We start from the raw sequence: 27,114 nt of genomic DNA on the forward strand, positions 1-27,114 counted from the left end.
CATGCTTATCTTGTTAAAATGTTTAAAATAAAATTATAAGCAATTTTCTTTCATCATTCTCTCAAAATCAGTGACCGCAGACATTTTACGTGAAGCAATTTTGAAAAATCTTGCCGACATATACCTACGACTGTGGATATCCTCATTTAGGTTAATAAGAAGATTCACATCCGTAAGCATTAGAGTTGTTAGTGTAATGCAAATCCTTATGAGAGTTAGCAGCTCAGCAGTTGACAGCAAGAGGCTGACAATTAGGCAGTATTTTTCAGCTATAAACAAGTTCTGCTTTTGCGATAAAAGATTCTTCATGCCTGCTAGAGGACATTTTCTTTTTTTTTCTTTCAGCCTGTTTGCATGATGTTTCTGACAGTGCTTTGCAGTCAGGTTGCTAACGCCTACCCATCTTCAGGCTCTGAAAAAAGGTCTTTCCTAGTAACAAGCAACACCAAGGCTGCAAATGAACCTGGGTTTGGAAGAAGAATAGCCTGAGGTATGTTTACTGTTGTCTTTTGTATAGGCTTGAGATACCAGGCCAGGAAAGGAGTAAGAAGCACCTTTTTGATGGACTTAAAGGAGGTGTAAGGATATTTAGTGAAGTATTTATCAGAAAAACGAGAGTAAGTAAAATAGAATCATTTAATAGTTTATATTAATGTTTTAGCATATATTTTCTGGATGGGTTCTTTAAGTGCTTACAGCAAATAAACTGATAGAAAGTGGTACAAGCACATATTCTAGTCTGCAGTTTTAACTTTCGGTTTTTTCTACTTTGCTTTTGCTGGGATCTTTGTGAATTTCCCATGATTGTTCTTGGTTGTAACAGATGCCTACAGGAGACCCTCAGGTGATTGTGCAGTAACAGACATGTGTTGAGTTTACAATTTTTAGAACAACATTTTAGAAAATCACTTCAGTTACTGCTCTTCATTTCATTCTGGTTAGCAAAAAGGCCTATGCTTGCTTTTGCAAACTGGCAAACACTCTGATTGTATCTATGAAAATTCTGGAGCATCTTGAGCAAGGATGCCCCAAAGTTACTGCTACCAGTTTTGGATTCTGAAGCTTCCCGCTTCTTGTCTTTCTCCTCTCCACATCCACTTAACTCAAGCATTAGAAACCAGGGGGCAACCACATATAGTGTGTATCATCACATGTGGTTGTTGTATGTAGTACAACCTTATAATTGCAACTTTTAATCTGAATGACATCCCTGCATGCAACCTTACAAATCAATTATGTCATCCATTTATAGGGACTTGGGTAGATTAAATCATCGTCTGTGTAGCTAAGAGCACTAAATTTTTCCTTTAGGATATTTTGTTATGTTACTTACAGTGCTGTTTTCCATCACCTCACTGATAGCATGGGAACATCCTCCTTTTAAAACAGTGATCCTGTAGCAGTAAGAAGTGTAGGGCTTGATTGATTAAAGGTGTTAGAGCCTAGAGATTCAGGACAAATACAAGTGGACTTTCTCAAAAGTGCATAGCTGCATCATTTTTACTGTAGTTACTGACTTGTTAGGTTGCTAGGCTCTTTTGAAAGACCCTCTACTTTCTAGCTGCATATCTAGAGCTTAATTACTTTTAAAAGCTGTCTCTTGGATCCTCTCAGCAATGTGGTTATTCAGGGAAAAGTTTTGAATTCGTGGTCATTTGTGGTGTTGCTGCTCAAAACTGTTCTTTCTTTTGTCTGTGCAGCAGGACTGTTATAAAAGTTTCCCTTTTGCAAACCTTACGGGTGTTACATGGCACTGCGACATCCGGGCTGTTTTGTTACCGTATGCCTCTGTCATCTCTGTATGTTAAACCCAAGGTTGTCTTCTCAGTCTTTGCATTTTTCTCTGTCTACAGTCCACCTGCACCCAAGTCCCTGGGGGAGGTGTGGGCTGACATGCTCTTGAACCACAAACCTGATTTCCTAAATCAGGGGTTTTTTTGGGGGGAGAGGGAGCTGGAAACTGAGCTAGAGTAAAATCAAGCGGTTTGCAAGTCTTGGCTGTGGCTTTCTATTACCAGTTTGCTTCTGAGCAGCATTAGCATACCTTTCTGTTGAAAGTAATAAATATTTAAGACACTGTTTTGTTCTGAAACTACCATTGAAGGACAGAAACAATTTCTTTGGTGCATTTGTTTTTCCTCTGTGTTTGTTTGTTATGTTGGGTTTTTTTCATTTTCAGAGCTTCTTTGAACTCCTCTGAAATATGTGTAGATCTGAGACTGGCTAAAGCCCGCAACACACAGAGCTCACACTGAAAAATACCTGTTTGTCTTAAAGACAAATAACCGTCTATTCTGAACGAGCCAGCTTGCCTTTTTTTTTTTTTTTTGCTAATGAATCATCTGGTTGATTTGGTCTGTTTGCTGATAGTGAAACAGTCCTTTCCTAGCCAAACACTTTCTAATGTGTGCAGACTACGGTTTCCATTATTCTTTACATCAAAGTAGTTAAAAATATTTGTTTAGTGAACTTTTGTGTTTAAACACACATCAAAAGCTAGACCAGCCTTTTACATATTTATTTATAAAGAGGAAGCAGGCTGATGTAAAATCTCCCTTGCCCAGTGTTGATCGGTAGGAAGATTGTAGCTATTGCGAGAGTTATTTTGAGTAGTAAGCTTTGTGCTAGTTCTGATATTATCTGTCAGGTTGTAGTTCTGCATACCAGGGTCTGGAGCATGTATTAGTGTGTTATTGCAATTGCATAGCCGCATTTCTGTGTTATGCTTGAATAATTTCAAGACCACCTGTTTCTAACAAAAAAGGAAAATTTTAAGAACCAAAACTTTCCTTGCTACAGAAAATTTTGACCAAGTGAGGTGTTAAGGACCCTTCTGAAGGCATTTATTTCGTCAGTGAGAGCTTGCTTTCCTCTCGATCCTCTGCATGTGGGTCACATTGGCTGAGTTTTAATTGACATTTTTATATCATCATCTCATTGGCTTTTGACTGGAAAATGGATTCTTTTTAAGGAAAAAGGTGGAGGAAATATTTTTTTGTTTGCAATTGGAGTAAGACAGGTGTAAAATAGACTATCCCAGATTGCATGTTATAAGTAGTTATCTCCTTACCTATATCGGTATCTGATAAAAGGTTTCATACTCTATTAAAACACTCCAATGCGGGCTTGAGCAAACAGAGTTAATAGTAGCAAGAGTCTTCTAGCCAGCAGCGGGAAGTGTGGGTTGGCCTCAGAAATTAGCTTTAAGAAAAGGCACTCCTCACTTCTTTGCTTTCTGCTTTTTTCTTCTGTAATAAGCATTAACTGCATCCAAAACCCTCTGTGAAGGAGAAGATGTGGGATGGGGGAATAGCAGCACACCGAGCCTTTCATCAAAGGCACCTGCGGGGGATATGAATATGCTTCTTTTGACAGCTGGGGCAGCACTGAGGGTGAGCAATTTCTGCAAAGTAAAGCAAGCTAGGTAAGGAACTCGTATTGTACATTCTTTCATCAACTTGTTTGAGTATTTTTGAACACAGTTCTCCCATCTTGTTCACCGCTTTTTTCCAGATCATTAAAATGGAACCTGGTAGTGCGTGACCTTGTCCTTTCACAGGGGCAATAAGGTGACATTTTTAGACAGGGACTGTTTGTTTGGTGTTGTGAGAAACCATAACAGAGTTGTGAAAATGCTGTAGTGTCACAGGGCATTTCAGCTGTTACCTGGAAATTGTCCAGGGAATTAACTTCCACCGTCCTGCTTCCTTTACCATCCATTTCAGTTATTCCAGAGCTGGGAATTGCTTCCTGTGAGAGCTGACAATGCATCATTTTTGAATGAGAATTTCACTGATTTTATCCCATTCTCTCAAAGTTTGATCTTTTAGCATAGCCAAGACATAGTACCTCAGTAGTAGAAAATGGTAACGTAGCTCCGTAACAGCTTTATTGGCTGCCATAATAATTATCTTTTTGATTTATGCATCAGATCTTTAAAGAAAAGTGTCTTGAGCTATAATTCTAGAGATGGGCATGCCCCTTTTTAATATTAGTATGATCTCATAGTGCTAGAATGAAAAGAGTAGAGATTTATTTCTCCACCCTGTAGAGAAACTGGTTAAAACAATTTGCACATCACAGAGAAGGTGCTCGCTGGAAGATCTGGGTTGGAACTCCAGTCTGACACCCTGTCTGATACCGCATCGCTCCACTGCTGCCCCAGCGCTGGGTAAGCCACCTGCTGAACCTCTGGCCGGTGGCCAACAGACCATTCAGAACCTTTGCTGCTTTCCTCCTCCTCACCCCCAGAAGTTGGAATTATGCCTTGCACAAGCTATCTTGCTGCTTTTTCCCTCTTTTGGGAGCAATAGCTAACATTTAAAAGGAAACTCCATGTGCACTGGTAGACAGTAATTATGATGGCCACTGGTGTCAGTGCTGAGAAAGAGGAAGTTGAAAAATTCTTAAATATGCTTAAATATTCCTGCTCTGGTTAGAAGGGGCGAGGGTGCTTATGCAATCACTTCCATCTTCTGGGGAGGAAAAGGCTGAATTTGGTACTTCCCTTGTCAGAACTTCTCATCTTTGCATACACTAATAAAAACATTAAGCCTCTGCCTTGTGACTTGTTCCAGAGGGATGCTGTGATCTGGGCCACTGGGTAGCTGAGGAGGGAAGGCAAACTACACGGATGGCTGGAGCAGCCGCACTGGGGGCTGGCAGATAAGAAGCTGAATCGTTTAATCTTCAAGGAGTAACCTTGTACATTTTCTAGATTGGCAGAGAGCTGATTGCTAATATTAACTCTTGCTGTGCAGGTGTGTCTGCTGGTGTAAGAACAAGTGTTGTTTCTGTGGAAAGGAAAAGAGCTTCATCACCAAAATTGCTTGAAGATGCTGGTCTGATGTTTAAGGCCCTAAACTGGTCGATGTTACCCCCTGGCTAGGCTTCAGATGTACAAGCACTAGCTGGCTGTCATTTGCTCCTGTTAGCCATGCAGAAACAGCTGTTCCCAAAGCTGTCTTTCCCCCAGTGACACAAATGTATTGGCATTAAGGCTGATGTAACGTGTGTGATCAGCACCTTTTTGCTAGTTACTGCGACGTAAGATGGGCCCTTGCCATGCCGAGGTGCAGCGGCTTTGATGTGGCTACATTCAGCTTGAGTTGAACCAAACCCAGATTCAACAGGTTCAATTAGCTGTAGGTAGAGCGAAGCTGAGGGTGCTAAGGGGAGTAATTTTTATTACTTTTAAAGTGCCGATGTTTCAGTGGCAGCTCAGGAAGCACAGATTTTTCAGTTCCTAGATGAAGAGGGATCCAAAGAACAAACACACACCAGCAGCAGGAAACTTCTGACTAAACAGAATCTATCTTCCCAGAATAGTAAACTGTGAACTGGCAAAGTATAATTTCCACAAAAATAAACGTGCCTTGGTATTCTAATGGGAAAGCCTTATCATGTTTCTGTTTATTTTCATGACAACGGAAAACATTCCATGTGGCAACCCTAGCTTGGTGGTGGTTCTGGGCTTTGGAAGACTGTTTTTATTTTAAATTCACCTGTGTAAATTTTGAAACTACCACTGAGATATGAGGATATAACTTACAAATGTCATTTTAACAATGTCACAGAATTCTCTTCTCTCTCCCTGTACAACTCGTGCGGCTCTAATTTTATAACACTACGAAGTAGCAATGAAATAAGTTATATGGGAAAAATAGGTTGTGTATGGAGGAGCTCTGCAGTAACAAAACCCCTGCAGGATCAATACAGTACTTTGTGGCACAGTAAAGCCTGGAAAGAGAGAAATTAATACTGTGCTCAAGGCTTTGACAAGTTTTGACGCTTGATGAACCCCGGGTTTGCTCTACAATGAGTCTTCAGAGATCTAAACGGCGTTGTCGCTGCGTTAATGTCTGTAATTACAGAATTTGCCTCAATAGGTTTCAAAGCAGCTTGTCAAATACATGCTCCCAGGACTAGAAAAAGCCCTATTTTTTTTTCTTTTGCTTACTAGAATGCAGACTCAGATTTATTCCCACAAATTCAGGTATAAACATTTCAGTCATTTAGAAGGGGTGGTTGGTTTCTGCATCATTGAATTTGAGACCTAAGTGAACAGCAGCGTTCAAGAAGTTGGTTAATTCAACATTAAAAGCACAGAAGAGCAGTCCCTGAATAGCTTCATGTTATGCTTTGGAGGCAGGTGGAAGATTCTGTTATCTTTAAGTGGCTTTTTTTAGACACGATGTATTTGCGTTATTGCAGATTGTAGAAGTCAAGGAACAAAGGGAAATAAATAGTCACGGGATTTGTTTGATGAGGAATTATTGAAGTGGTCAGATGACGCTGATCGTGTTGACTCCTGTTCAGCAGGCAGTAAACTGATGATTTGCCAGTCCTAAAGTTATGTGGCATGGGATTGTGAAGAGTGAGAGCAGTCCCCCTTTCACCGTAGTGTCGCAACAAGTTGGAAATCTCCTTTTAAAGCAAGTTTGAAATAAAAAGTAACACTAAAGAGATTTTATTGGGGTTTTTTTAGACAGCTGTAAAGAAGGTACAGAACAGAGTATGTCTTGCTATCAGATTTTTAAAGTGTTCATGGTATTCATAATGCAGCAATCTTTATATAAAGTATCTGTATTTACTACAAACAGAACATGGGTGAGAAGGCCTGACCTTGGCGTGGGTTGGTTTAAGCTGAAGCGCAAGCAGCAGCCTGACCATATTTTATATTATGGTTCAACTGAGATTGTTACATGCTGTTACTTGTTCCTTCAGATCTGTACTAGCATCTTACCAAAACAAATCTGCAGCTTCATCAGGAAAGAGTGCTAAAATAAGACTGCCAGACAGCTAACCCCTACTTCCACTCAGAGCCCCCCTCTTAGTTGGGAGGGGCTGCGTTAAGCATTAAAAGCCGTCGTGTTGAGTGTTTTAAGAGTGTATTTTATGCTTTACAAAGCACTTTTTGCCCATCAGAAATCGGTATAATCTATGGATCCTTTCCCATCCCGGTCAGCAGTTTGTACCTTGCCTAGCTCCTGGATTTGGTTGCTATCTGGGGGTAGCTCATTGGCCCATGCAAAGTGAACACGTTGCACAATTCCAGTCGCCTCATCGTCCTCTTGGAGGTACATTAGCCGAAAGACACCGAGAACAAGGGCCACGCTGCCTTCAGATCCCTGCAGTTTGATTCAGAGCCAGAGGGGAATGTGTAATCATCTAAGAAAGAGCTGACTCCCCTGAAATCAGTGGCAGGACTTGGAAAGGTAAACCAGCACCTGCCACTGTTTTAGGCAGCTCTGCAAGTCGGGAGTGCCTCCCAGCTCAATAATCTCCACGCTCTTTAATGTTTTCATACAAAAAATTTAATAAATATTACTTTTCAAGATTTATTGCCAGGAACAACACATCAAAGATGCATTTTCATATAACACTAATATTACAATACAAGGTATCTTCACGATCTCAATGGTTAACCACTGAGATTACTATGTTTATAAGCCTTTTGATCTTAAACGTCATAATAGCACTTTGATATCCTCACTTGTTAAGGCGGGCAGTGTAATCTATGGCAAACCTACACAGTGATCTTACTGGACATTCTACTGTTCAAGTATTCAACAACTAGCTTATTAGAATACTCCCTAAATGCAGTAGATTACAAAAAAAGTCAAATCTACAAGTGGTTCAGTATTACATAGTCATGGTGAGAAAAAAAAATAATCAGAATTTACAAAATAAGATTGCTGTGTTTCCAACTTCACACGCTAATTTGATATTTTAATTACATGCAACCACTCACATTTCATCTACATAAAGTAATAGCTCACGTTTGTTCCCTTAAACTGCTTCTTAGCAGATTATCTGCCTGTCACTCATTTTTCAAGTCTAAAGCAGCAAAAAAAATTTATTCTAGTCTAATTGTCTAAACTGCCTCAGTCAGTAATTACAAATAGTCTTAAAGTGATACTGTGGAAGGTGTTTCAAATGTTTGACATTTTTGTACAAAAACCAGCGTCAAGGCATGAAAGCCCATCCTATTAAAAATAAACTATTTTTAGAACACCTTAGTTTTGGCATATAGGCAACATGTAACAAGAAAATAAATTCAAAAATAGAGAAGCCACGAGCTTACAATGCTATCAAAACCTTCAACTCTAAACACATACATATAAATAAAAAGGAATGATATTTTAAGGCTCTTGATTATTAAGTTAATAAATCAAATATACACAGTGATTAATAAAAAAGAATTATTTACATATCTATACAAACTTCTATTTTTGACACATTTTCCTCTTTAAATTCTTCATTTACCAGCAACTGCTGACAAGTTCCCCCCACCCGCCCCCAACAAAAATACAATAAAAAAATAAATAATAAACTTATTTTTGATAGTTGCTGTGGTTCCGAGCTGCAAAGGCACTTTCAAATACAGAACTAGTTGTACGTCACCATAAAACCAATATACAAAAACCTCAAATTCAATAAATATAAATAAAATGTATTATGCTAAAGAAACTGTATAAATTGGGACATATGGCAGGAAAACAAAACACCCCTAACCCTAGGGAAGAGCAGTAAGGCTACGTAACACCTTCTGAAACGTTTCCGTGATGTATCAGCTACAGCTGAGTTGACACGAGGGCACTTTCGACTAGTTTTGCATAGATGTGAAATGCAGCACTTGGTATTCCAGCCAACCACAGCAACTATCATTGCCAGTGTAAGCCAGCTTGTCAAAACTTAAATTAACACAGGGATTCTAAGTAAATAATAGCCTTGGACTCAAATATTACACAACAGTTGAAGAACTACAAGCTCTCGAGTGCCTTTATAACGATGTGTAAAGGCCCTGCATGGCAGCACCCCGCTGTCTGCTATACAATGTACTCCATTCTATTTAGGCTTTGTGCACTTTCCAAGTCTCTGTTGTCTTGTTTGTTTGTCCAGTTTGGGTGTTTTGTAGGTGTGCTGTTGGGGGGCTTTTCATCTCTGTCTACCAAAGTGTACGCTGGCTGCTTGGCAAATCGGGCCTTCTGCTGGTGTTTGTCCATGTCGTCTTCCTCCACCTCCGAATTGTGTGTCCTTATTTTGGCGATTTTAGAGTTTTTGTTTTCGTAGTCTTTAATTGGGACAGTATTTGCTCCGTGTTTCTCAATGGGGTTTTTTATCTGATTCAGCTGCTCCCTTACATTGTTGGTAGTGTTGTCATCAGATGCCGTGTGAGTGTGGCTGCTCTGCTTTCTGCGCTTTCGAATGCACCAATAAAAAACAGTTACCAGGCAACAGATCCAGGCTACTGTCAGGACTGAGCTCAGTAATGGCACCAGGAAATCTGGAAGAGATACGAGACCAGTTAACCCTGCTGCAAACCAAGTGTTCCAGTCAAGCCTTTACAGAAAGAAAGCAAATGTCTGTTCTTAAGCCTTATTTTTCCACTGGGGTCCAGGCATTAGCACAAGGATAATCGTGGTGGATCTTTCAGAATACAGGGTGCTCATAGCGAATTTAGGACTCTGAATACCACCTTCTTATGCACAGAACCAAGTCATCACAGGCAACAGTGATGCAGGCTTTGCTACATCGCCCTGCTGCGGCTCCCAGCTCAGACAGAACACCTCCTGCGCCGAGGGCAGCTGGCTGCGTACCCACGGCAGACATTTCTCTCTGCTGGTGGCTGTCACTAGGATGCCAGTGCATGCCTGGCGCTCTGCGGACAGCTGATGGACACTTCCGACCTTAACATTTCACTCATCGCGCTTCGACAGTGGCAGCGCCAAATACACTGGAGCTTTTGGAGCTGGGCAGCATGACTTCACTCACTTTCTTCTTCCTTACTTCTCCACGAAGAGGGCTGCACAGCAGCAGCCCTTTTAACAAGTTAGGCCACTGTTTTAGAGCATTTTCAGAACTTTGTAACTTTTTTTTTTTAAAGTAGTGAGACCCTGCAAAGTAAGTTCCCAGTTAACAGAGCCAAGAGGCAGAGATTCTCAGACTTTCTACAAGTCTCAAAAGTGAGAAAAGCTTCCCCTGCTGTGGAAGGCTATTCTAGTCATGGCAAGCATACGAGCTCTGGGAGACAAGGAAAAGCTCACCTGTTTTGTTTTTAACTGGTCGCCGTTGCACTCTGACTTCCGCAACTGCAGCAATTAGTGTGTTGTTACCATCACGCTTACTGACAAGGTCAATAATCTTATCTGTGATGTCTTTGATTGGGTTTTCATCTTCCCCTATACCTTCTGCAGACTACAGGAGAAGTCATACAATTAATGCCAAATGCCAGATCAGATGCGTGGGTAATCTGCTACCTGTACTTTCACAATCAGTTAAGGCTCTCTGTACTTAAAATACTTAACATACACAACAGAAACAAGCTAAAAGCCCAGCTATGAGCAGAAACTAATAATCTAGAATTTCTGTCCCCATCTTTAAAAAAAAAAAAAAAACGAAAAACAAACACCCCCCTCCCCACGCCCCCCCAAAACAGTTCTCAAGACAGTATAACAGAAAAACATTTTACTACCATATTACAGTTGCTACCAGATTCTAGCTTTCAGGTATGTACACGTAACCAGAATTTCTTCCCTGTTCTTAAAGGGAATTGGGATGGAAACTAAGCCACGAGAAGCGCTGACAAAGCCAGGAATTACAATTTTTATGAAATCCACATGTTGCACACTTATCCAAGCAATTAACTACTAAGACATTCAAAAATATTCCAGGAATACTTACAATAGCAACATGTATTTCATTATTTGCCAAGTGTGAAGGCTCACAGGTAATATAGATGGAATATTCAACAGAAACATTCTTCAGAATATTGAGATTCCTCAATTCACTGCAGATATGCTCTGTGGTAAGTCCCTGGAGGATACAAAAAGGTGTTTTCTTAGATGTCTACGCACATGAACACACAGATAGAAGAAATTATTTTTATGGCCCAAAATAAGAGTTCTCAAGGGAAGAGGAGGTGAAATTCTCTCCACATCAACTTTTGTTCTTCTCTGGACATAAAAGCATTTAGGGTAGAAGTCTGTATTAATCCTTCTATACCTTCTGTTTCCTTGGATAATAAGGGAGTGTCTGTTGTTACTGTACTTTTACCAGTCAAAAAAAGTTGTTTCACACTCTGGGAAGCAAGCTACCTTCTGCTACTTACTGGTGCCATCATTTCTTTATTAAAGGTAAAGGTGATGTTGGCACAGTTGTCTTGGTAGTAAGAATCAGAATTGCATTTGGTCTTCACAGGCTGCTGATTGGAGGGCCAGCATTCACCCATGGCAGCGCAAGGGTGAGTGAAACAGTGGTCGTCTTTAACAGGAACACAAGCATGTCCAGCTGGGCATTCATTATGACCTTTGACATGCATGACACAAGGTCGAGGACCACACCAGACCTAGAAGAGGGTAAACACCAATAAGTAACCACTGGTTACAGGACAGAAGACAGAACCCAAACACAGCGCAGCTGTACCTTAGAACAGGTGACTTTTCCATTCAAACACTGGCAGGTATTACAGTCATCATCCCATTTGGCCCCATCTGGCATCACTCTAACACTGGTAATGCAAGGCCTTCCCGTAACTGAAGCGAGATTGAACAGAATTACAAACTTAAAATGGGAAAAAGAAGTGAAAAAAACCCCTCTCCCAACTCATCTAAACTTGGTGATAAGTTTGCTTCTTCAATAAAGATAGATACTTGCTTTAAAAAAGAAAAAAAACCAAATAACCCGCCCAAAAAACCCATACATCCACGAAACCTGTTAACATACAATTACACTGATCTTGCTACAAGTATTGTGACCAGCTATGACATCTGGAATACCTTCTTGGCATCCTGGGCCACTACGACCCGGTGGGCAAATGCAACGGTACCCGTTAATCTCGTCTACACACGTGGCTCCAAAGGCACAGGGTGAAGATTGGCATTCGTTGATATCTAGGATGGGAAGGGGAGGAAATAAAAGAACAAAAGTTACTCTATAATATCCTTTTATTTTGTCAGGAAAAAAGCCATACAAGATATTCGCCTACTGTTCATTTTCTAGTGTCTACTTGCAGATAGATTCTTATTAGTAGCACCAATACAATCTCAGAGCAAGTTCTTTGAAGTTTCTGCTGTGTGACACTGAAAGATCAAAACCTGACCCCTATGGCTACTTAAGCTTTTCAAGGGCAAGGACGCATTCCTTCTCACACAAACACACTTCCTCTCCTTTGACACACTCCAGTTTTGTCCCCCTGCTAGATTCTTCAACTGATGACAAAGTTAAACCCCTTTCAGTTGCATTGCTACCATGAAACTTCTATTTCCATGGCTGTTATTACAGAAGAAGTGTTATGTCCTCCCACCTGTAATTATTATTAAGTTACAGGGAAGTGCATACATCACCTCGGGGCTTGTAGCTGGATTATTAATTGACAGGGTTTTTGGCTGGCATGCTTTCATCTCAGGCAGAAACCTGTGCCACACAAACGCATTCTAACTGGAAGACTATCCTGAAGGGCATTCTGCCGCACAGCTGAACCAAGAGGTTTCAGCTCCAGCTGAAGGGACTTTTAAGATTTCTTTCATTTTCAGTGCAGTTCCTGCCCTCCCCACCTTTGCTACAGATCTAGGCACAGATACAGAAGACACAGGACATCTGTCATTAATCTGATCTACCACTTAATTAAGATGACTGTCTCGCAACAAGATGCGAGTGAGACAAAAATCAAGGTAGAGTGCCATGGAAACACTTACTGATCCTGCAGTCAGGACCTGCAAAGCCTGGAGCACATTCACAGCGGTACCAGTTGTCTCCATCCACACAAGTGCCACTATTATAACTATGAAGAAAAGTCATTATACATATTAAAAAACTGCTACAGACAAAAAGAATCTAGAATTCTAAAGCAACAACAAAGCAAAGGATGAAAGATAAACATATTATACTTACCAAGGATGAGGACTGCAGTCGTTTGTGTCTGCAAAGCGAAGACAGACAACATTAAACATGCAGACTTTGGCTACTACAACTCTACTGTCAGTAAAGAACGATCAAACATCCCCTAATGCCCAAGTTACACTGAGCTCAACTTTAACAAAAATATGCTGAAAATTCTCTACTAAATTGATTCCAGGCTTCTACCACAAAATTTGTTAACTACATTGTGGAACACATGTACACAGGAAGAGATCGTTGTAAAGAGTCTAACGGGGGGAAAAAAACAATCCATGGAAGCAGACAGAGCTGCTCGTAGAAAAAGAACGCGGGAGAAAACAAGACAACATCTGTCTCCACTTAGCTCTTTTGCAACTTTCTCATGCCCAGGTCAAGGCTCTATCACATAAAGTCTTTAAAAACAAAGATTCAGGTGATGCTAAAGCCTACATCAAACAAGCTTTCCCTTCTGGTTTCAATCTTGACTCCAAGGGTGACAGGATGAGCTAATGTTCTCATCATGCAACACTCTCGAAAAGTTCAAGCAGAGATGACTTACTCTGAGTACATGTGGGTCCTTCCCAGCCTTCCTTGCAGACACAAGTAAAAGAATCCCCGCTGACTACACAGGTACCACCGTTGTGACAGGGGTTTGGCAGGCAGCTGCTGTTCCTTGCTGTAACAGAAACAAGATTTGCCGCTAAGCTGTTAGAAAGCTGTCAAAACTGAGCCAAGAGGAAAAACTGAGGTCACAGATTCAGTGCCGCATCTGCTTCCTGGTGATTATATGCAGGGTATTTACCTATATTACAAGTGGCTCCTTCCCATCCTGCAGGACACATGCACTTGAAAGTGTCCCCCTCGTCATAACATGTTCCTCCATTGTTGCACGTTGCCTCATCGCACTGGCTGTCACCTGTGAAGAACCCAGACTATCCTTAATACCAGTGCTTTCTTAATGCAATGCAACAAGTTTAAGCAGCCTAACAGAGCACGCCTGTTATGTTTTGGAAATGCTGAACTTACGGGAGTGGCAAGTTTTTCCTTTCCACCCATTTTTACATTCACAGAAGAAGTCGTTGACCAAGTCTCGGCAAGTTCCTCCATTGTGGCAAGGGTTTTTACTGCAGTCATTAATGTCTAGATATGTTAAGGAGAGAAAACAAGCTAAGCAATGTTTACAGGATTGACAACCACTTAATGTTTGAAAGGTGCATGTCCCATCCCTAATTTTGACCTGTGTTTCAACCATGGATTAAAGCTTTAAAATACTGTCTTAAGTGTTTAAGTGCTGTCACAGAGATGAAGAGTATTCCACCACATTCCTCCAGTTTGTTTTCATTTTGTTTGTCATCTTGTTTACTGAAACAAGAAGTGAAAAGACCTATTGCATAAACTGTCCTATCAGTCAGAGGGTAGGAGTTGAGTGCTCACTCCTGTTCCTGAGACTGACAAAATGCAAGTGTGATATGCAGATATGCCATGCCTACAATGGCGCATACTAGTGCTAAGGGTTTCTTACAGAAAGCTATCTGAAGGGTAGAGCGGAAAATTGAGCAGTAGGAGACCCAGGTTCTACTGTCAGTCCAGCTTCGTAACTTGGTTTAGTTCTAATTCAAAAGCCCAGGACTCAGTAGAAGAGGACACCTTGTCCTCCACGGCCTTTGAAGCAGAGTTCATGTTGAATTGTCATTCGTCACTATCATCTTCAAGAAAGTACCAGCCATTCCCTCCTGATTTTTTGATTTTTCTCCAAGAGATCTTTCTGCATGCTGGAGAATGGTTAACTTACTTGTTTCACAGTATGTTCCTTCCCATCCATCACTGCAAATACATTTGTAGGAGTTAATGCCATCGATACAAGTACCACCATTTTTACAGGGGTTGCTCTCGCAGTCATTAATATCTGCAACAGTTTGGAGGAGAGGGGAGCGGGGGAAAAAAGGAAAAAAAAAACCCTATAAGTACAGCTACTAGAAGGCATCATCTTATTGCAGACTATTTCATGCTACTTCCATTTCTAAGACCCTTTTGAGAGGAAGGGTTTTAAGCAAGATGAGAAATAGCTGAAAAACAGTGCACAAAGTGATGAGCCTGTCACTCAACAATTATTATTAAAAACAAAACATAAAATAAGGAGTCCTTAAGATCCACGTTAAACCCCACTATTAACTACCTCAGACCTTGTGTACATAAGGCTTTTAAAAACATACAATTCAAGGCTAGAAGGTTCATTGCTGTGAACTTTCCCCAAGGCCTAGCAAATTCCAATCTGCCTCGCCCAAGCGCGATATGAAAACTTAAAGCAGTTCCAAGGTTAACTGTGTTACAGGAAAGAAACCTTAAAGCAATCTGGGAGGAAAGGATAGAATCGTTTCCCAAGAAGAATAGGGGACAGTAAAACATATTCTCTTTTTAACTCTTACTCTCGTGACAGTAGGTGCCAGTGAATCCTTTGTTGCATTCACAGGTGAATTTTCCACCTGCTTGGCTCTTGCATTTTCCATGAGGACCACAGACATTTGAAGAAATATAACGAACCCCTTCCGGTGTGCTGTTGGAAGCTACTGCCACGGTACAGCTGTCAATTACTGTAGAAAAAGCAGAGATCTGCGTGAGGATTGCCCATTCTATCTGATTTCTTTAGCTAAGAGCAACATTTTAATTTCCAGTGATGCACGTGTAAGAGACGTACATAATATAGAATCACTTAGGTTGGAACAACACCTTTAAGATCCCAGAGTCCAACCATAAACCTAACAGTGCCAAATATGCTTGCTGATTTGAAACAGAAGGACTATACCAAGTGTTTGTGCATACAATAATCACAGCATCTTATCAGAAGATTGCTGGACCACGTCCGTGGCCTGTGGAATAAATTCAGCAAAGCAGGCTGTTGTGTTTTCTATCCACACTGACATAACACCATCTTTCAAATAGCCGATATTTAGAAATAGTCCTCCTCACACAAAGAGGAGCATAAGGCACAGGGCAAAATTCAGCCTCTTTATACAAAGACTGCTTGACTCACTACACTACTGGAGCTGCATTATGGCTTGCGGCAGAAACTATTGCCAGTCATTGCCATTCACCTGCAAGGTAACACAAACCTTCACAAGGCGTTGTGCGGCAGTGGTCTTTCAGGTGGGAGCAGTTCTTCCCTTCATAATCTTCAGGGCAGTTACAGAAATAGTCCATAGCAAGATTGAAGCACTGGGCACCATTCTGGCAAGGATTTGGCTCGCAATAATCTATGTCCAGCTGTAAGTAGTGCAGAGAGAGGAAAGGGAAATAAAAAGGGATAAAAAAACCCCCAAAACCAACCTCAAAAGGGGAAGGTAGGAAGGCTAAGTGAAACAGAAGTTTTATCATCGCTTTCCCTCACTATGACAGGCGGACACTGTGGAATCTGACCTTTTTATCTGCTGCCTCAATGAATTGTTCATAATGCACAGAGTTTAGTTAGACTTGCAACTACTTCAGGAGACAGCACTCTTGATACTAGACAGCCACTGAAATTAATAGTTAGTGTGCAACAAAACCTGACATGCAAACACTTGCAGCCTGTTTAACAAAAAGAATCCTCAGCAGCCAGTCAGGGTTTTGAGTTGGTTTCTTCCCCCCCGCCAGTATATATTAATCAAGCACTTTCTTGGCAGACTGACAGCGATATCAAGTACAACTTTATACTATGGTTCAGTGGATGCAAGGTATTCAGGGTACAGATCCCGAGTGCTGGTAGAAATGCCACTGGCTGAGGGTCTGCCTTTCACCCATGCTTCTTACCTGACAGAGGTTTCCTGAGAAACCAGCGGGACACAGACATTGGAATCCATTGATTTCATCCTGGCAATGACCCCCATTCATGCAAGGGTTGCTTGCACATTCATTGATGTCTTTCTCACAGTGATCTCCTGCATAGCCAGGTGAACAGATACACCGATAACCATTAACCAAGTCCTAGGAAGGAATAAGAAAGTTTAGAGTTAAGGTTTTTTTCTCCCTCTTGATATATTCTTATTAAAGAAAAAAGAAAAAAAAAAAAAAAGAAAAAAGACAACAACAGTCCAAAAAAAAAAAAACAACACCACCACCAACCCAAACCCTCTTACTATGTCCAAACAAGGTCAGAATATTTAGGGAAAAAAAAAAAAAGGAAAAACAAAACAAAAAAAACAACCCAAAAAACCACCACACACATCCCCCAGTACTGGCTTATGTTCTTAACTTCCAGGCAGGATACATTAATCCACATTTTGAAGTGGAGCACCTACATTTGCAGTAGGTAGTTTGCACAACCACCAGCCCATTCACTGGTGACACTGGCACTGCAAATTAGTCACTTTTCGCAGTTATATTTTTTGCCTTTGCTGTTCTACAGACATATCCTGACACGCTATAGCATGACATAGGCCCTCCTCCCAACTCAAAGAAATGACAATTTATGCCAGCTAATTTCTATCTTCTACACTATTTGTGTTTAGACTCAGGTGGTTTAGTTACTGTTTCAAGTCTCAGGGAAACCAAAATCAAACAGTAATGGCTCACCCGACAGGATCCTCCATTCTGACATTGTCCACGACAGTCATTAATATCTGTAATAAAATTAATGTGGTTAGAAGGCAAAAATATATTTACTCTAGATACAGAGTTCAAGTCTCTCTAAAACTGCAGCTGGATAAACCTTTCGTCAAGCTTCCTGCATGCCTTCCTCGAGATAAGGTTATTATAATGGGTGGGAACCTTTCATGATTCTTCTACTAGAGGCAGTGAAACTTCACATCATTGTTTTAGTCACTTTATCAGAACACAGCTATGTTATGGATTAATGAGTTCAATAAAATTGTGTATTTTCATTCCACATCAGCTTCTCCCTTTCTAAAAACATCAGCTGCTGGGACTCTGCCTGATGTTTAAATCTGAGCTTAGAACTCCGTGGGCATACGTACATAAACGCACACACACCTGGCCTTTCATAAACCCAAGGATATGGACACTTACTTATATCACAGTTGTGGCCAGACCAGCCAGTAACGCAGTCACAATAGTAGCTGCCAATCAGGTTCCTGCAGGAGTTGGCATTGACACAGGGTTTGCCCTCGCATTCATTGGCATCTGAAAAAGCAATGTGAACGGCCAAATGCAGGGCTTGTAGGGCAGGGGGGAGAAGGAAAAGAGCCTACACCCGGTTTCCACAGCCATAATCAGCACTTCATTCAGATCTAAGAGAAACTTTAATATACAGCATGGGTTAGTGTGACTTGAATGAACAAAAGTCAATCATACATCAGTCTCTGAAGTCTCTTTCAGTTTCTCTGCAATTAGAACCTACAGGCTACACCAATTATTTGATAATTACCCAGCCACTCATTAAGAGCAATTCCCCCTCCCCCCCATCTCAGCTGAGCATTTTGAAGGAGGAGTGCTGCAGCCTGGTCATTGGGATGAGTGTGTTGTGTAAAGAATGCAGACAGCTCATTCTTCATGAGATCATCCACATTTTGGAACCCAGCTGTGAACTCCTTGGTCTGGAGGAGTGGACATGGCTGAAGAGATACAGCAACTTTCTCACAGGCTAGAGGAAGAAGTACATGCGGGGGCAGGACTGGAAGGCATACACACGCACCCTCCCCACTTCAGTTCATTTACGGTTTAAAGTACATCTCTTTGGCTTAGTTAACCATTTCCTTCAACTGCTAGCATGCATCAGCAAAACGACAGAAGGAAGCCACTCTATGCTTTGAGACTGTCCTAGACCCCAGTCCTGCAAATGCCGACACTTAATATTCTCGGTGTGCCAGAATACATTCATAGGCTTTGAAACCATAAATGTGCCCAACACAAAGGGTGCAACTGCCCTTGCCTGCTGCATTATGATCCCTTTTGCATTTATCTTCCCCCTCCACTCCCAGAGCAACATTGTATGAAGAGAAAAGTAGTTCTCACCTAGTTGGCAGGTTTTGCCAGTCCACTGAGGTGGGCAAATACACTTAAATCCATCAACTAGATCTTGGCAAGTTCCTCCGTGACCACAGGGATTTGGAGAACAATCATCAATATCTGTAATGCGGAATAAGAGGAGGCTTAGCTCTGTTACAAACAGGCGATGTCAGTAGCTGACAAATTTGATAAATGGTTGCTGCTACTAGGATTTGCCCTGAGAAACAGAAAGACAACGGAACTTCTGCTTGGAATTTCTAGGTCTACTTTGATTTCAGCCAAAGCCTGCTTTAAAAATAATAGTAGTGGGAAGGGGGGCTCAAAGCATAGGGGAAGAAGTTTACACCTTTGGAAGTCAGATTTTGATCCAGCAAGTCTCTCAAAACAGTATTTTAACAACTTGCCAGAATGCTACAAAGGTTCAGTGTTCTGATGTTTTCAGGAAAACATCTGACATTCTGTCCCCTTGCATTTAACAAAAATGTTTGTACGAAGGAGAAGAGCTGCACCGTGGTACAAGTGGCTGCTAAGAACCAATGCTAAACCTGGGAAAGGTGAAGTAGGCTGCCCTGCAAGTTTATCAAGGATTGGAAAGACTGATCTAAACCAGGAAACTAGCACATTTTTAATACACTTTTGAAAGGACTTACTATCAGTGCAAGTTGGCCCAGCCCAGCCAGGCGCACACACACATTCAAATCCTGTAGACGTCTCTAAGCAGCTTCCTCCGTTGTGACAAGGATCAGAGAGGCAGGCATGCTCCGCTAAACCAGGACAGAAGTACATCACAGTGGAGTCTATAGCAATATCACCAGAAGCCACCCCCTGCTCCCTCCACATGCTTCTACTCTGGACACACCGTCATTACACTTGATGTATTTCACTCTGAGAACTGTGAATCAAAAAGCCGCTAGCCAGCAGGACGTCACCTTCCCTGCTAAACCCATCACCACACTGACGTGCACCTGTTTGAGTCAGAGCCAGACAAGGTAACTCATAGTGATCTCTCCAGTGAGCAGCAGGCTGATGTTCAGAGACACCAGCTGTTCATGATGAAGCATGAACAAGCAAGTCTGGATCTTTGTAGCTGGCCCTGACAGCATAATTAATGTCAAGAATTGACTCTTCCCCAACCTCCTCAGATACATACAAAACCAGCCACTAAAATTGCTGGCAAGAATTAAGTGCCAAGTGGCAGCTCAGCAGCTGCATCAAACACATACCAATTTCACAGTTCTGTCCGGAGTAGCCCTCAGGGCAGGAACACTGGTATTTGTCAGGGCCAGTGTTGCTGCAGGTACCGCCGTTCAAACAGGGTGGGTGGGTTCCACAGTAGTTCAGATCTGCAAGAGGTGGGAAGCATTAAAGCCATGGTTGAAAAGCAACAGTAACAGCAGCACGTGCATGCTTTGTTCCACTATTCTAGAGCCTTTACAGAGTACCTCTGCACACAAGGGTAGGACAGGACAGGGAGAAGTTAAGGACACATGCTAACAATGCCAGAACAGCAGAGGAGACACCGCTAAGTAGCTGAAGGACAAAAAACTCCCACCATGTTTCAGGAGGCTCAGTCTCATGTGCACTCTCTCCATGCTAAGTCTGCCAGTGTTAAAATTCAAGTGTTACACTTGGCTGTCCATAAGATTAGCATACCTTTGTCACAGAGCTGACCACCCCAGTTGGTTTCACAGAGGCATTGCCATGGTTCAATGCAAGTGCCATGGACACATCCTGGGTGTGGAATGCACTTATCACAGTACTGGCCTTGCCATCCATACTGACACCTTCGTTTAAAGGAAAAAAAAAAAAAAAAAAAAAAAAAATCACATCAGAACAGGAAAACAACCCAAAAACCCACTAGAATTGCTCTCTGTAGATGCAAGTGCGGAACTCCAAAGCTTGAAGAAAGACTGGAGAGGTGGGGGAGAAGGGCAGGACGAGGGGAGGGGAGAAGCTAGTCAAGATTTGTTTGCTGGTTTCTTGTAAACAAACATTTTAGTAGTTTTGCCAAGGTCTCTGTAGCTGGCCTCCTGACAAAAGAGTAACTGTTCTGAGAGAACCAGCATGAGACCATTCAGCACAAAAATACTCTTTTGGAGCCTCGTACAAATGTGGCAGAGAGGGTGGGTGTGCACTACAAATCAATCTCTAGACTTTGACAGGGTGCTTTATAAATTGAGAGGGGGGAGAAAAAGTCAGTGGAAACAATAGTTATCCAGAGATCCTCATGAATACAAGTTTCCAGGCATTTCAGCCATGCTGGGTTTGCAGGAAGACAAACAAAACCATAAACACCAACTCTGAGCCCTCGGCAAGGCAGCAGCAAAGCATTAGGAGTTCTCTGCTCTATTGGAAGTTAACCTTATTCTGAACTAGAAGACACACAGCAAGTATGGACTGGGCCACAGTAAGAGATTAAAGAAAACAGCACACATCAGGATTTTACATGTGTTCAAAGATGATCAGTTGTCAGCATATTTCAGAGTTTGATTTATGCTAACCTCTTTTCAGGGAATAAATAAAACATACCCAATTCTGAGAAACTTTACTTTCATGTCTGGAGAAGAATTTATTATTATTGCAATTATTTATTGCCACTGCCAATGAGCTACCTGAATACTGTACTTAAAAGGAAGATGTTCTTTTAAAGTAAAACCCCCTTAAAGGAAAGCTCATTTTGGCTTTCAATTAGTTCTTGCTACCAAGGCAGACCAAGTATTCTTCAAATTAAAGCGGATCTATAGATAGAAACAAGGAAAACAAGTTGAAAATGAAAGCAAGGGTTTGTTGAGGTACTGTATTTCATTAACAGGTCCTGAAAGTAATTAATCAGCAGCAATAATGCACTAAGCTGTCACTAAATTATGAAAACAAACCTCATCTGTACAGAAGTCAGCTAAGCTTTCTATTTATAAACCCCACCACCACTCTTCAGCTGGCAATTTCTCCTCACGGGAAAAAACTACAAGGATCTATCCAATGGGTAATCACATACAGCCAGTGGTAAGTCCGACTTCCCTTCTAAAAATCTCAGGTGACAAACTGCATCCTAATTAATTTTTTTCAAATAGCTATTTCAATAGCAGCCTATTCAAAGTCAATGGGAAATTCTTACTAGTTTGTGTGTTAAAAAAACCAAACCCAAACTAGTTCAACTTATGTGTCTTTGCCTGCAAAGAACATGAAAGAAAACCAGATCAGGCAAAACAACCCCTCTCAAGTAGCTCATGGAAAATCCTTCTGCACAGGGTATATAAAAAGAATGCACAAAGATCAAAATTTAGGAACATACTTTTTAAATTTGTTTTGCATTCAAAGCAACCTGCCTGTGAGCTTGCACACAAGCAAAGCTAAGGGACCTCACTTGCAAAACCAGGTATCCAAATTGATAATTTTACTCCCTTCTACCAAATCAAAGGGGTGGGGTTTTTTTGTTTTCTTTAAAGCAAGTGTAAAGAGAAACAAGTAATAAAAAAAAACAACCAACAAAAAAACACGCGCACAGAAAAAAAGCCATAAGCTTTAGAGCCAAAGATACAACTTTCTTCAAACATCATCTTCAAAGTGTAACAAACAAAATTGGATAAAGGCTATGGGCATTTAAAAAAAAAAGTGTCAGATATCAATTCCAGAACAAGATTCATGGCAATAATTCTTGTTTAATAATATGTATGCAGCAGTTTCTCATGGGAAATTTAAAGTTGACTTTCCTTGTATGGTGATTCATGAGTAAATATGGTTTTGCTGGCTGGCCTGCATTAAAAAGAAAGTGACTTGCACCAAAAGGGAAAAGGATATTTGAAGAATGTTTGCAAGTTGTCTATTGTACCAGAACCCAGAGCAGTTTCTGCTGGCATGTTATTTTTGAACTCTGTTACATTTGTAACATACAGACTATATGACTCATCAAAACTTAAAAGAAAATAAAATCTTGTTTCTGTGTTCACTTTAAAGATATTGGTCTAACTTGGCAAGCAGAAGTTATCTGAAAGCACCAGAAGGACAGCATTGTTTCAAGACTATGCAAATCAAGTGTGGGAAAGTTGCACCTTGAGTAAATAAGAGCACTAGTGCATGTCTGGGCAGTGAGTGGGAGGTAAGAGACTTAGAAAGAGAAAGGAAAGAAAAAAAATCTGGAAACAAAGCCTGTTGTTCTGACTAGGAGACAGCAACCCCTACAAGGCATGTTTATTCTGATGACAAAAGCACAAATCACTGGTAGCCTTGACTGATAAACTCCTCTCATCTGACACCCCCCCCCCCCCCCCCACTTGCTAGGCTTTTTTTTTTTTTTTAATTAAAAAAAGATTTAGATTTGGTGTTCTGGGGGTTAACCAGCTTGTATCAGTCCTGCTAAACATTAAAAATCGCTGAACAACCTACAACAGTCCATCCTGCGGCTTGACTTTCACTTTGCCACGTCTCTTGTGGAGGATGGGAAGTTACTTCCTACCTCACTTTCAGAACGTTCCTTGATGATTTTCTGGGGGGTTTTTTTAAGCATAGATTACAGGGACAGAAAGAAAGAATGAACCACTGACTATTTTGGCTGGCCTCTTTTATAATATAGTCTGTCAGTCACCCCAGATTTCGTTCTTGTTTGAACTACAGCTTATCTAGAAAGAAAAGCAATCCATTTCATGCAAAAGAAAATCCATCAATATGTTTGTTAGGCAGAAAAATTGCTTTCTGTTCCTTCATATTTCTGTGTTTTATTGGTGAATACCCAGGGTTCACTTTTAACTCTTCCTACACAGGATCAATATCAACATTTTGTAATCTCAGAAGCCCTCAGTTCCCTATTGCATATAAACAGATGTGATAAAGGGTTACATGAAGCAACTTACAACCAGTTTGTTGATAAAGAATGCCCACATTTAATATCCATTAACACTCTATTAGTAAAGGGAGAAAACCTCCCTGTGCTGTAAATATATGCTGTACATTTAGAGGCATTCCAAACATTTAATTGTTGGGTTATGGATTAACTCTGCTTTTCATTGTCTCCTTGCCAGGACAGAACAGACTTCAAAGCACAGGAGCAAAATTCTGCATTCATCAGAGCCTACTGACAAGATTTCATCCTAGCTATTAACCTATCTGCACTTGGGAGTCTTGCTCACAACGGTAAAGGAACCGAGAGATTTAACTAATCCCATTCTAAAGAATGCTTGACTTTTGCCTACTGATGGAAGAAACCGGGGGTGGGAGGGAGGAAGGGAGAAACAGTGAAAGGGAGAAGAGGACAGAAAAGCCACACTGTACTTCAAGCTTGTAGTTGAAAAGGCCTATTAATCAGGCTGTTAAAAAAAACAAAAAACAACCCACAAAACATTTGCACTATTTATGCAGAAACAATTAGTTAGTGCTCATTAGGCAGCATTCACACGATTTATCCCATACCCCCCTCCCCCCACTGCCACCATTTAACAAATCAAAAGCTTCTTGAAATTATCAGTGCATTAAAAGCCTGCTCCCCCCTTATTCTGGGCAAGTCAGCATGAATAATAAGCCCTGGTCAAAAACATGACTCCAAATCCACCCTCCCTCCCCAATCCTGTTGTGTTTAGCATCACTTAATTATTTGGTGGGGTGGGGGAAAACCAGGAGGGAGAGGGAGCATTTACCTGCACTCTCCTGGAATTGTGCAAGAACCATGCTTGGGGCTACATCCCTGACGACAAATAGCTGTTAAAACAAAACAACAACAAAAAAAAAAAAAAAAAAAAGAAAAAGTATCAGCATGTTGCCCGCTTCCTGCATCTTCACACGCGTGGGAATGTTTTAATCTCTAACTAGCATTGTAATCCTACTAAATCCAAGGGTTTAACAAGTCTCTCGTGTGAAGTCTACTGGAAGGAAAACCAAGGTAGGTGGGTCCCTGTGATAGGAAATTTATCAGTGAGTTTTGCAGAGAAATCGTACCCAATGCTGTTCAAAGAATTGTTTCTATGCCAGAGAAACTGTCTCGCTTTAGAGAGCTCAAGTCACTTCGAGTCTACAGGTTTCCTTTCTCTGTCTTTTGCAGGTGAACTGGCCCACTCTCCCTGGCTTTACATCTAATTCGAAGCAACTTTTGACTACTCTGGATTTACTTTTGAGCCATATCTCTGAACAGACAGGATATTACGATGAGCATCAATACAAATTGCAGGTAAACTGAGTCAGCAAGACATGCTGATAGTCTGTTCCTATTCAGAGTCCTGCTTTCTCCTTCTGAAGTTACCTAGAAAGTTGCCATTCCCTAATAAACATGTTAAACATCATCTTAAGTAGAATAAACAGCCTGAGACTTTTCAAACACTGAAGCTTTACACTTGCCAGGTCAGCTCTAAAACAAGTCTCTCCTTCCTGCTTGTCTTGAAGTTCTGCACCAAAGGGGAAATCCTTTTTGAAGTCAGCAGCAGAACTCCCATTGAAGTCAATGGCCTGGGTTTTCTTCCCAAGTGCAAAGATGTGGATAATCAGAGAAAGCACACATCTACTAAGTGCCCAGTACTTGTCAGACCTCTCCAAGATTTTAAAACAAGGCAGAAACTAGTCTTCTCCTGCCCCTAGTTCTCTTTGTAAGGAGTTAGTTGCTGTCCCATCAGTCCTTAGCCCTGCTGTCTGCATAAGCTCACCACTGAACCGCAACCTGGATGCAATGCACTCAAATCCTATCCAAGCCTGCCGATTGTTTCAGGGTCGAGCATTCGTCACAAACCTTTGTTGCATTCTGGTCCCATCCAGCCTTCCAAGCAGGTTTTGTTGCCATTCTGGTCACAGGTATGATGAGTGAAGAAGTCATCTCTTGGTCGACAAAATTTGTTGCAGCCAAAGCCATAGTAATGTTCTGCACAAGTCACGCGGATTTGATACTCAAAGTGGGCAACTCCTGCATTGTGTTTCAAAGTCTGCCATTGACGGCTTGGATTGATCATGCCAGAGTGGGATGCCTTCTCAATAATGTGATCAGGATCTAGAAGTCAGAAGAGATGTCAGAGTTAAGACTTCATTTAGGTATCATCACCTCCCACATCACAGCTCACTAGCTTTGGAGGCAAGACTCTGGGAGGTAGCCAGTTGTTTTTATTAATCTTCTGTTTTAGAGTGTAAGGTAAGGCTGCGCTGGAGCTACAAACCATTAACTGAAACACACATGCAGCCTTATCAAACTGAACAAAACTTGAAATCAAAAGAGACTGTTAGGTTACTGCCAATCACTTACCTCTTTTGCACTGTAAGGACATCCAATAAGAATCATACAGTTTGTGATTAAAGTAAATTCAGCTGCTTTTACTTCTAGCTCCAATAGATTGGTACATAATTGGGTTTTCCAGGCTTCTCTATTAATGGTACTAGTTTTGTTTTTAACTGGAATATTTATGAAAACGTCGTACTGCAATAGCCTAATAAACCAATGCCTACAAACTGAACATAAGCACCATGAAAGTTTGCAGCTTTCTAGGACTCTGGTGTAAACACTAAATTGAAAACTAGCAACTCTGGCATTCAGACGACATTAGTGATCTCACTAGGTTTTGGCTGAGAAATACGGTGGAAGTTCTCTCTTCAGATGTTAACTGACAGCAAAAATTCAAGACTACCAGAGCTCGAAGCAGAGAAGTCAAATTACTGCATGTATGTGCTATAGATCCCCCTTCTCTCTATAGAGCATTTGAAAGTTTAGACTATGTACTTGACATTTAGTTCCAGCAAAAGTCTTCTGGCTTTTAGAGCTCTACAACTGTCTAAATTATGGCTTGAAATAATAATATTTCACATTAGCTTGGAACATTGTATATATCTGTGATATTTCACTTTGTAGTCCAGGTCTTGTGACTTAAATGGTCTGACACTGCCTTACGACCTGCTGCTAGCAAGCACTTGACTGCCAACTGAAAGTTTATCATAAAACAGCCAAAATATCCTTGCAGACATAGTACAAAAACAAAAATAAGGACCAGGCTACACTGTTCTGTATACGGGAGCATAATCCAGCGACAGAAGAATTTTAGATAGAAGGGCAGTTTGCCAATGATGTCTTAGAAAGTAGTCTGTGAAGTACCGGCACATTCAAGTGTTAAGAATTAAAATGTACAGATGTTCAGCTTGTTCTTCCAACAATTACAAAAGAAAGTTTGGGGATTTTACATAAGGCAGAGCTGAAGACTAATGAAGTTGCTACATAAAGCTTAAGATGACACATGTGCAGTTTTTAATCTAAAATACTTTTAAATGTACTGCTAAGGACCTTTGATTTGTAGCTTTCAAAAAGAACTTCCAAACAGGCTTCTCAAGCCTCAGACAACA

At 41.0% G+C, this 27,114-nt stretch overlaps 1 protein-coding gene across 2 annotated transcripts in view; it reads right to left on the reverse strand.

Annotated features, from left to right (window-relative positions):
• Positions 1-7,336: 7,336 nt before the first annotated feature.
• Positions 7,337-27,114, reverse strand: part of JAG1 (jagged canonical Notch ligand 1) — a 35,987-nt gene continuing 16,209 nt past the window's right edge. For both annotated transcript variants that reach the window (XM_075413491.1, XM_075413492.1), the window contains exons 4-26: positions 25,526-25,780; positions 24,447-24,507; positions 20,473-20,603; positions 20,043-20,162; positions 19,470-19,583; positions 18,826-18,939; positions 17,881-17,994; positions 17,428-17,474; positions 16,666-16,839; positions 15,990-16,140; positions 15,306-15,470; positions 14,672-14,785; positions 13,906-14,019; positions 13,682-13,795; positions 13,439-13,555; positions 12,895-12,922; positions 12,699-12,784; positions 11,781-11,894; positions 11,428-11,537; positions 11,114-11,350; positions 10,687-10,818; positions 10,050-10,200; positions 7,337-9,289 (exon numbers count right to left, since the gene is read on the reverse strand). In XM_075413491.1, coding sequence (XP_075269606.1) covers positions 8,832-9,289; positions 10,050-10,200; positions 10,687-10,818; positions 11,114-11,350; positions 11,428-11,537; positions 11,781-11,894; positions 12,699-12,784; positions 12,895-12,922; positions 13,439-13,555; positions 13,682-13,795; positions 13,906-14,019; positions 14,672-14,785; positions 15,306-15,470; positions 15,990-16,140; positions 16,666-16,839; positions 17,428-17,474; positions 17,881-17,994; positions 18,826-18,939; positions 19,470-19,583; positions 20,043-20,162; positions 20,473-20,603; positions 24,447-24,507; positions 25,526-25,780 — 3,221 coding nt within the window. In that variant the 3' untranslated portion in view covers positions 7,337-8,831. The remainder of the gene's footprint in view (positions 9,290-10,049; positions 10,201-10,686; positions 10,819-11,113; positions 11,351-11,427; positions 11,538-11,780; positions 11,895-12,698; positions 12,785-12,894; positions 12,923-13,438; positions 13,556-13,681; positions 13,796-13,905; positions 14,020-14,671; positions 14,786-15,305; positions 15,471-15,989; positions 16,141-16,665; positions 16,840-17,427; positions 17,475-17,880; positions 17,995-18,825; positions 18,940-19,469; positions 19,584-20,042; positions 20,163-20,472; positions 20,604-24,446; positions 24,508-25,525; positions 25,781-27,114) is intronic.

This window comes from Opisthocomus hoazin, chromosome 2 (assembly GCF_030867145.1).
Source record: "Opisthocomus hoazin isolate bOpiHoa1 chromosome 2, bOpiHoa1.hap1, whole genome shotgun sequence".
In the NCBI taxonomy this organism is placed as follows: Eukaryota; Metazoa; Chordata; class Aves; order Opisthocomiformes; family Opisthocomidae; genus Opisthocomus; species Opisthocomus hoazin.